Source organism: Lolium rigidum, chromosome 4 (assembly GCF_022539505.1).
Source record: "Lolium rigidum isolate FL_2022 chromosome 4, APGP_CSIRO_Lrig_0.1, whole genome shotgun sequence".
NCBI lineage: Eukaryota > Viridiplantae > Streptophyta > Magnoliopsida > Poales > Poaceae > Lolium > Lolium rigidum.
The window spans coordinates 15593573-15604476 of record NC_061511.1 but is presented as its reverse complement, the minus strand read 5'-3'; the positions used below and the strand labels follow the sequence as shown (position 1 = coordinate 15604476).

General features: G+C 45.2%; 1 protein-coding gene across 1 annotated transcript; it reads right to left on the bottom strand.

Annotated features, from left to right (window-relative positions):
• Positions 1 to 4558: 4558 nt before the first annotated feature.
• Positions 4559 to 9404, bottom strand: LOC124646715 (transport inhibitor response 1-like protein Os05g0150500). The gene is made up of 3 exons (XM_047186794.1): positions 8920 to 9404; positions 5819 to 6311; positions 4559 to 5692 (listed from the first exon to the last, which is right to left on the bottom strand). The coding sequence occupies exons 1-3, from the start codon at positions 9402 to 9404 to the stop codon at positions 4910 to 4912; spliced, it is 1761 nt and encodes a 586-aa protein (XP_047042750.1). The 3' UTR covers positions 4559 to 4909.
• Positions 9405 to 10904: the final 1500 nt, after the last annotated feature.

Below are 10904 nucleotides of genomic sequence, written 5' to 3'. Positions count from 1 at the left end.
GCAGACGATGTCGCAGCAGTAACGTTGTTGATGACAACGTTGTTGACGACGGGGACGATGGGTCGAAGCAGACGGCATTGAAGACGACGGTAGGCAGCACCGCCCGACTTGGACGGAAGGCGACCCGTGATGAAGAACTTGAGCAGTCGCGCAGAGCGCTTCCCAAAAACCTAATTCGCCCTCTCCCGTACAGGATCGCAAGGACGAGCGGTTTCGGAGACCTGCTCTCCCGTTCGCCGATGCACGTCGGCGCGCGGGATGGAGTAGGCTACGATAGTGGCGCAAGCAGAGAGAGGTGGAAATCCTAACTCGTGTATCAGATGTGTTTCTGCGGTAGCCGGGCAAGAGATTATATAGGCTCAGGAAACCCTAGCCCACGGTCCGGGAGCGACCCGAACCGACTAACTGCGATGCGTCCGTCTAGGACTCTATTCGTTTTCCTGAACTGCAAAAAGAAAGGAAAGTCTCGGCTCGAGGCTCAATCCACTCACCACGAGCGCGGCGCGCGCGTGTCGTGTCGTGTCGTGTCGTGTCGTGTCGTGACATGACGAGACGAGCGAGCAAGGAGGAGGAGCGCGCGTGAACCACTCCTATTCTTACTCACCACGAGGCTCGAGGCTCAATCCACTCACCACGAGCGCGGCGCGCGCGTGTCGTGTCGTGTCGTGTCGTGTCGTGACATGACGAGACGAGCGAGCGAGGAGGAGGAGCGCGCGTGAACCACTCCTATTCTTACTCAGTTACTAGTGGTGGAATAACCCACCTTATAAGAGCATGTCTAACATGCCCCGTATTTTTTCGCCCCTTAAAACGCGAGTAGAGGCCCTGTATTCTGTTTTACGGGGTGGGGATACGGGGTCTGCTAGCTCGTCCGAGTTTTCGGCCATTCTGTTTTACGGGGTGGGGATACGGGGTCTGCTAGCTCGTCCGAGTTTTCGACCCCTCAAAACAGGGTTTTTTTGACAAATTGGATATTAGAACCAACACAACATTCACATAAAATAAATGTTTTACATCACACAATAATCGTCATAATTATTACAATAATGTCAACAAATGTTCTAATGGAAGAATTAAACAAATAACAAATGTTTCAAAAATACAACAATAGGAAATGAATGTTTCACACATACAACAATGGGAAATAAATGTAATAACTCATTGGTCATGCAACTGCCAATGGTGATCAATCAGATCTTGGGTGAGCTGGTGATGAGTCTCGGCATTTTCAATGCCTCGATGAGCTGCAAGAAAAGCTTCAATCCGATCAGGGTTCCTCTCGGGCTGCACTCGAGTACCGTCTACGGAAGAGGCGGGGAGGATAGGTCGGTACCTCGGCGAAATAATCTTGCATCAGCTGTTCGTGGCCGAGCGCGCGGTTCCGCGGAATGCACATACGCCCCATCACGGATCCTTTCCGCTGATCCAGCAGCTTCGCGCGGTCCTCCATGTGCTTCAAGCCGAACAGGAGCAGCATCATCTCCGTGTCGTCGTCGTTGAGCAACTCGTCGATGTCCGAATCGTCGGAATCCGACGAGGACCAATCGGTCGACGTCGCGTCCAAATCCTCCATGTGCACATCCTCCGAAGCCATCTACCACGGTGTACCATACATCAGCCCCAAATCCGACCATTTTACCGGCGGCAACGAAGAAGAACGCGGCGGAATACTCACCGGCGAAAAACAGCGGAGAAGACCGCGGCGGGAGGGCGGCGGCGCGCGCGGAGGGACGCGGATCTTCGGCGGGGGCGCGGCGGGCGTCGACGCAGCTCGGCGCGGCTCGGCGGACGGCGGAGGGGCGCGGATCCGACGGATTCCGGCGGCGGCGCGCGGGTGGTTGCGGCGGCGCGCGGGGGAAACGGGTGGGGGGAACTGAAATGTCCGCGCGCGGTTTCGGAAATGGGATACTGGTTTGGCCCTCTATCCCCGCTCCCACCCCGCACAAGTAGGGGGCGAAGACCCGCCCCGTAATCGAAAACTGAAAAAATCGGTGCGGGGGCCGTTTTTATGGGGCGTGCTAGACGGCCGGGTAGAGCAGAAACCCGTATTCCGGCAGTTATTATACGGGTTTGCCCCTTTTAAGGGGTCTGTTAGACATGCTCTAAGGTGGTCTAACTTCCTCCCAACTTTCCATGTGGGACTAAACTTCCCACCTCTTGTCACTCCCTAGTGAGCTGCCACCAACTTGGGCTCAAACTCACAAGGCTGCCACTATGTGGGCTTTGAGATTTATAGAAAAATCTAAAATCTAGTATGGGCCACTAAGTGCGGGCCCAATATTTCAACAGTTTGTTGGGTTCATGCCACTGTATTGTGCGCGGCCGAACCACCTATCCGGGCGGATTAGTTCGAATGTGGCAGGATCATTTGGGTCGACCTGCTGGAGATTCCAAGGGTGGTGCTAGGCTACAAGCTGGAGGACGCGTCCTAGTCTGGTACAAACTTTTGTAAGAACAAATGTGATTATTTTAAGATTTTTGTTTGGCATATTATAGGTAATATACATTTTAGTGCTATATAATTAATGAAAATATGATCTAATTGTTTGAATCTTCATATAGTATTACTTTACATTTCACACAGGGAATCCTGGAGACGGCCCTGGGTGGGAGGGGCGGGAGGAAACACACATCAAGAATGAAAGGCGGGAGGAGACAACATCGGCTTTGGTTGCATAGGTGGGTACCTACATCGCTTTTAGTTGCGTTAGTCGTCCTTACAAAGACCCGTGTATATTGAGGATGGGCTCGAAACACCGAACACTATGAAATCGCGTTGGACCGAAACGGTCTTTGAAACGTGTGGCTAGGGTGGTCAAATATTTGGCGGATAAAGAGAAAGAGGCCGGCCTGAGGCGCTGCGCGACCTTCTCAACCAAAACCTATCTCCTTGTCTGTTAACTCCTACATTTGGTGGTTCAACAGTCGTGCTCAAATAGGACTTGATCTCTGACACAGAAAATATCACACCACCAATGCAACTTGATCGCAATTCATTACTGCAATCATAATGCGAGTACTTGTCCAGAGGAATCAGAAGGCATCTTTAGTGAGGAAGCAGTGACCATCTGTGTATACCAGAGTTTCAGTACTTGGATTCTTCAGCAGAGTTGCATTGATGTGGTGAGACTTGGGTAGTAGCTGGTAGGCAACATTCTGTTCTAGGCTTGTAGCAAGTACACCATTGGGGTATTTGTTTATCAGTTAATGTAGGATTATTTGATGTTCTTGCTGGAATTTATCAACTTCAATTCATCTTTTTGCTCTCAGTTAGTGGATCTGCAAATGTTTCTCTCAAAGAACTACAGGAATGAGACTCCATGTAATTTCTGAAGATCGGATCAAATGATCAGACATCCCAGTTACACATGCTAGGCAATCAAAGTCTTGTAAGTTTCTTTTTCTCACATACGGGTTCATCAGTTGACCCAGAACACTCAGATTTTTTTTTTCGAAATGGGGAATTCACCTCGGCTTCTACATCACGATGATGCACATGGCCATTTATTAAAAACCAGGTTTAGTACAAGTTTTACAACTCAAGCATCAGCTAGGATTGATAAAAAAAATCAACCAGCGAAAAACACAAACTACTGGGAGTAACCATCAAAGTAATCTCCTAGTATGACGCCAGCCAGCCTTGGCACCAGATATCCTGAGCGACCATCTGGAGCCGTGTGCATCCAGAAACCATGGCATCCCGCTGTCCCTCCGGCGACAGGAGAGCCCAAAGCTGGACCAATGAGACACCATATGAATAACCTGCAAGAAATGAAAAGAAATTTTGTTGTTAAAGATAATATCATTTCTGGCCTTCCATATATACCAACATAAGGCAGAAACCTCAATCCAGATAAAAGCCTTAGATTGTCTATCTACTCCATTCAACCAATTACCAAACATATTAGTAGTATTGGTTGGAGGTGGAAGATCATAAGTGATCCAGAACACTCAGATGTGGCAATCAAGCTTCCATGCTGACAGCTTCAGTTCATGAACATACCATGTAGAAGTAGATCACTGGCATATCATCAGGATAAAGCGGAGGAGCAGTCAGTTGGTTTCCATGAACTAAAGGGAACACCAGATGACCCATAGCACATCATACATGCCATAAGCAGAAAGGGAATGCCAAAGAAGTAGGGGCGACTAACTCAGCTTCCATGTAATTGCCAAAAAAAAAGTAGGGATGAACACCCATGCAATTTCTTAAGATCAGAGCAAATGAGTCACCCACCCTATATGTAGATCAACACCAGTTTATTTAGCATCTATTGAGTTTCTAAACAATCAAAAGTTAAAAGCATCATCGCAAAGTTTCACCTTCCTGACATTATTGGTCCATCCATATGTTGCTACATTCCATGTGACACACTGGCAAAAAAGAACACCCAGATGTAGCAATCAAGGGCCAAATATGTGCTTCAATTACAGTTTACATGAATCAAAGAGACCGACCGGATGACAGAGTAAGGGGCAAATATGTGCTTCAATTATTTAGAATCCAGAACAACCCATAATCAGAAAGGGAAGGCCAAAATGGATAGTGGTGACAAACTCAGCTCCAGGACAGTTTGTCCAACAATACATTACAAGATTGAAATAGTGCCATAATCTTTATACATCAAAGAACTAAAACACGCTAAAGAAAACAAACCAAGGTTTTCTCATGACGCTATCTAGTAGTTTCTGTAATCCACCCAGCCTCCTACAGTTATTAACACCTGAAAAGGCCTCAGTCTCTCATCCTACTCTTGCCGAGTCGAGATTTCACAGTAGCTTTATCCAACCAACGGTCTTTCTAGTTGATGGAAAAAATAAAGATCTATGTTATGCTAGAAAGGTGCTGAAGGTACACAACAAGATTGAAAATGAATACCCAGTGTACCCCCCGTTCCATTTGTCTCCCCTAAACAATCTGGACACAGTCCGGTGTGTCAGATCTTGGACCTGCAAGAGTCCGGTAGACATACAATTTCTCGACAGGGCTATCAAACGGGAGTGACTCCACTGGACATGTCTCTCCAGGATCGTTTATTATCTCCACAGTAAGGTGAGGCATCTTGAGTGCAAGCAGTCGGCACCCGCCCACGGTCAACGAGCACGAGTTCATCCAAAGGGATCGCATTGTCTCCAGCTTGGCAGCATTTGCCAGCAACGCTTTATCCCCAAACGGGCAGTCCCTGATCTCTAGCTTCTTCAGGCTCTTGCAGCCAGAGAGGATGTCATTCAGGCCTAGATCGCTGTCTCCAGCAAATGCGAGTGATAGCATCTCAAGACGATCAGCATGTGCACCGATTGATTTGAATACAAGATCTGTGAGAAGACCAGACATAGAGAGGCGCCTAAGCCCCTTGCATGATTCAACAATGGCACTGAAACCAGCATCAAGAGGCTGCCGTGTGATGTAATCCGGAGAACGGGGCTCAAGGAGGGCTAAGCGGAAGCAAGTGAAGTTTGGACGGTTCTTTGCAATCATAACAAGAGCCTCATTCGTCATCCGGCTGCAGAAGTAAAGAACTGACTCCAATTTGGGACAACTGGCAGAAACATCAACAAGGCCTCTTTCTGTCAAGAAAACTTGCCCGCCGTTATGACCAAAAGGATCGGAAGGGAAGACCCGCAACTCTTGCAGTTTACTGCAACTTGATGCCACAACAGATAGACCATGGTCCTCAATGAGGTCCATCACCTGAAAATCAAAGCTAAAACTTTAAAAGAGAAAATGCACAAAGAGCATGACATAACAAGACATTTAACCAGTGAGTTTAAGATTAGAATTCAAGTTGATATCTACAGAAGAGGAAGAGTTGCATACCCATAACTGCAGCAGATTCTTGCATCTGCTAATGAATTTGATGAGCTCAGGGCCTTGCACGGTGGCATAACTCAGATTAAGAGATGTGAGGCCTTCACATACACAATAGAATGCTGGCAGGTAATCTGGAACAGCGTCCCAAGTCCCAGAAAGCCTTCTAAGGCTTGTACAACCTGCAAATGCTGCTTCAACCTTTGCAAAAAGATCTGGATGATAGTCAGCAGAGAATTTGCCAGTTCCGAGTTCTATTATTTGCGGAGCCTTACGAAGCAGGCTAGCAACATTGTCAAGAGGGATTGCATTGTTGAGCTTCAGAGTCTTGAGGTTGCGGCATCTGCTTACTAGCCTCTCAAGTACAGTGAAATTGACCTCCCCGTGTAAGCATGAAAAATTCAGAGCTTCCAGAGAAGTATAGCATTCTGGAAAGTTGCTGAGCCAATGACTTGAACAATCATCAATGTAGTTCTCTTGCAGGTCAAGTTCTTTTAAATTTCTGCAGCATGGAGAGTACACAGAAGTTAGAGAGCCCGAATAAGACAGCCCATTAGTCCACTCCCAACACTGCCATCACTTGAGAAACAAAGTCCATATGGGTATTCGACGGAAGGAGCAAGGAGATTTATGAGAAAATAAACAACTGCAGGTGCACTTGGCAATTGGCATGGCATTACCAAAATCATGATCATGCAAATGGAGACAGCAAATAGACATATCATTAACTAATCTATTTCTTCATTCAGGGTTTAACTAATATTTATTCATGTTTCCAATCCAGTTACATTAGTTTCGTGTGCCAAGTAATTTATGTTTGATAAATTTGAAGTTAACATTTCCAATTATTTAGTGTACCGTCTGGAACCTGTTATATCGTTTACAAATTGAAGTGATTTGCAAGAACGACCAGTGTAAAGCAGCATTACCAAAAATCAGTCTACAGCATAAAGGGTTTGCTCTGCAATTACAGCACCTATGTCCACTATTGTAGTGTTCTTTCATAATTCATAAGCACACTAGAACAACTTCAAGCAAATCAGAGCAGCAGCAAGATGAACAATGCAAAAGATAACGACAAAAACAAGCTCAATACTTCGCACTGGTCACAAAATGCAATCTTCAGCAAGACGCATCAATTTCAGTAGCGTATAGCGGTATAACACATAAGGTCTCCATAATATCAGGCGGCACTCCAAGAACGTACTTTAGATGCAAAACAATGATAGCCATCGTTCTTTTCTTGGTCGACAAGGACACTTGCTAAGATCTCAATTATTTGCAGCCTCGGGATATGATAAGTTTAGAGCTACCAAGATTCTGATATAAATTAGATGTAGAGCTGGGTCCCACTCAGCACAACCAACTACCTTGAAACCACGACATAAATTTTTCAAGCAAAATAACATGAACTGCCCAACTTAGATTCAATAATGTTAATAACTTCTACCCAAGCTAGATAATTAGGACTTCAGCAATGAAAATAAAGAAAATGTTGAGTCTACACATCCAAAATTCTTCCAATACAGAACCAAAACAACATTTTACCAAGTCATCTCAACACACATGATAAAATATGATATGCTTCCATCTATTTAATTAAAATATTTAACGGCAAACATGAGAAACAAAAACTCGAGGACTACTCATAGCTAGGTGCAAGAATCAACATAATGACAAGTGAATGTACCGCTTGCTTCCCTATAGTAAGGGTGTATCTGTACTCCTATTCACAACCATAAACACTAACAGCTACAACAATTTGTATCACCGAGGATCAATCTAATGATCTATCGCCACATCTGCATAGATGACATTACACAATGAAACCAATGCACATTCAGTTATGTCACTCTTCTAAGTTTGCACAGAATATCACAGCATCAAAGATTGATGAAATCTTACTAGCCTTTCTTCGCAGCTTAACAATCTCATATCGCTCAAAATGATCGATATGATACTGGTTAGTCAGATTAAAGTACTAAATAAATGGATCACTATCGAAATACCTAAGTATCAAATCCTTAAAGTTGCCTTTGAAGAGGTAGCAATCTGATTTTTTTTTCGATAAAGAGGTGGGAATCTGATATATTCCAAATTCTTTTCTCAGAGATTCCAGCAAGTTCAACTAATCACACTACCAGAGCAAATGTACCGTCTCACTGGTCCATTATATGCAAAAACACTACGAGCAATGGAGCAAATGTCACATGTTCCCACTAGAAGAAAGATACAATAGAGAGAGCCCCCAAAAGGGGGAAAGAATGGGAATCTATGAGGGCTAAGTCAGAGGATCCTGCTTCTTGAGAACCTAGAAGCTCAAATCAGGAGAGGAAGTCCAAAAACACGCTTGACTAAGTGAAAACGAAATGAGAATAATTCAAGTGAGATCCGTTGCCTCATGAAGTCATGATGTGGGCAAATACAATTCTTTTAAGCGAAGGTACATCTAATTGGTCTAATTAAACTTGAAATAATTCCACCCTTTTGGCAAAAAGAGAAAAGGGGATGCATCCATCATTGCTAAGCAAATAGATATATATCTTCTGTCAATCGCACAGATCCAGTCTCCCCGCAAAGAAAAAAAGATCCTACAGATCCGTCCAGGAGAGATTATGCTCCCGCAATCCAATCGACCATAAAGAAAATGAGGCAAAGCTTAGCAAGAACAAGATGTAAGCTAATTTGCAAATCACAGCTCAAAACTTTGGACAGGACGTGACATCCCTCCCTAGCTAATCACGAGAGCACACACTTGAGCATATAGGAAAAAGAAGAAGCAGCTCCAGGTCGCAGCAGAGTTTCAATGCTTTCACCAACTCCAGAATAGATCAAATCTGAACTGAAAATAAATGACATCTAATACTTCAAATATTTACCAAATGGAGCACGCAAATGAGCAAAGTTACTTAGCTCAAAGTCGTTGAAAATACTAGTAGCTCATTTTGGGGAAAACTGTGAGAATCATTTTAGCTTAAGCAGTAGCTACTTCAGATCACCAAAACACAGAGTAAAGAAACACAAGGACACCAAGAAATCTCCCATGGTTAAGCTAAAGAGGAAGACCACCAAACAAGCTCAAATCTTGAACCGGAAACGCGGCGGCTCACCTGCAGCCTTCCGTAATGGCGGCGAGTCCGGCGGTGGTGAATCCCTCGCAAGAGTTTAGTCGCAGGACCTGGAAGTTCCTGAAGGATGACGCGATCATCTCAAGGCACTCGTCGGTGACGAACATGCGCTTGAAGCTAAGCTCCTCGAGCAGCGGCCATCCGTCGGCTGCGGCGGCGACCCAGGGCGCGGCATAGGCGCCCCATGAGGGCGGCAGGAGGCCGAAGTCGGCGAAGTGCGGCTTGCCCTTGACCTCTGCGGCGCGGACGGAGGGGAACCTGTCGACGGCGTCGCGCGGGTCGGTGGCGTAGCAGTTGGGCACGACGAGGCGGCGGCGGGAGCGGCGCTCGGCGCGGAGCCAGCCGTGGCAGGCGCAGGCGGCGGCGCCGCGGTCGGCGTCGGCGGGGAGGAAGGAGAAGGCGTGCTCCCAGACCTCGTCCGGGAGCGAGTGCCACGGGGGCGCGGCGGGGCCGCCGGCGCGGCCCATCTGGGCGGCGCGCGCGGCCTAGCTGCCGGGCGGCTGGTACGGGCCGGTGGAGCGCGTGGGGAGGCGGCGGTGGGGAGAGGACAACATCTGGGAGGACTCTCTCTCTCTCTCTCTTATTCTACCTCTGCTCTTCTTCTCTCTACTCTTTCTCTACTCAGTCCTCTCTCTCTCTCTAAAATAAAATCGAATAAAATAAAGAAAAAGTAGCATACACAGAAAGATTTTATCTTTTATTTTCTTTACATATAAAGAGGGAATTGGAGAGAGGGAGGAATTGTTTTTCAAATTTTCGTTCGTAATTTGAGAGAGGGAGTATTTTTCTTTAGAGGGAGATAAAAACATATTTTTCCATGTTATCCTCTTGTTTTTCTACGCTGGCTAGGAGGGTAGGAGTGAGCAAGCGAGCGAGGAGAGGGGATGAACAGTGATGCGACCGGTGGTAGGAGGGTGGCTCCTCATTCAGCTAGGGCATTTGGGGATTTGGGACATGGACGTGAGATTGTTTGTGGAGATGCCTTGCAGTGGATTTGGATGTGGCTAGAGCAACATAAGGAGGTAGCTCCAACTGAGTCAACTCGTCTAGCTGATTTCTTCCATTATATTCTACCCCTCAATTATTTAATATAAACCATATAGTTTTTAGCACAGAAATTAAAGAACACACATTGAGAAAAAAAATTACACCACTTTCGGTGAGATTACCACTAAACAATTGACATGAGAAAATAAAGGACTTTGCATAAGATTAAAAAAAACATAAACTAATCCCTTAAAAAATTATCTAGACAAGTGGTGCAACACAATACACCTTATATTCAGGGTTTTTTTCTCAAAACTATATAGCTTACCTAGGAATGGAGGGAGTACCATTTATTCTGTGTACAGTACGTGATACTATAATTTTGAGTAAATTTCACCTTTCACCTCATAATTGTGTATTTGTGACACGTATTACCCTATTTAGTAGGCAGTGTACCGAAATAGCCCATCTCTAAATTTTAAACATGATTGCCTTCCATTTTTTTTTTGTGTTACACATGTTTTGTTAGATAACATCGACCTATTAGATCGATGTGGCGTGACAAAATATTTAAAGATCATAGATCATGTCTAATATATAATCTTCACCGTATTTTCCACTGCTTGTCCTCCTACTATTTGTGAGTCTCGTTCATCACCTCACACCTTGGACAACGGACATGCATCGGAAAAAGAGGGCCTGGAGTTCTTAAAAGAGCAATCTAGATGATTTTTTGATAAACGGGATAATTAGTGCCACAAATACCTAATTAAGGTAAAAGTGAATTTCACTCTACAATGAATATGTTAAAGAAAGATACGAGAAGATAATCAAGTACAATCGGTTGCATAGCAAGTTATACTACGGTTGTACATGCTCTCTCATATTCAAGAGATTGTATGGTACTATAGCGGCGGGAAGATGTCGGTGGTGCAAATTTTAGAAAAAAGGAAATGATATGATATGTGTCTTGTCCAAAT

Bases quoted from the DNA above. Each gene is read 5' to 3' on its own strand.
- LOC124646715 (XM_047186794.1), bottom strand. From the start codon at position 9,404: ATGGGCCGCGCCGGCGGCCCCGCCGCGCCCCCGTGGCACTCGCTCCCG. The intron at 6,312-8,919 runs GTGAGCCGCCGC...TCCATGCTGCAG, and splicing joins GCCATTACGGAAGGCTGCAG to AAATTTAAAAGAACTTGACC. The intron at 5,693-5,818 runs GTATGCAACTCT...TTTGATTTTCAG, and splicing joins AGAATCTGCTGCAGTTATGG to GTGATGGACCTCATTGAGGA.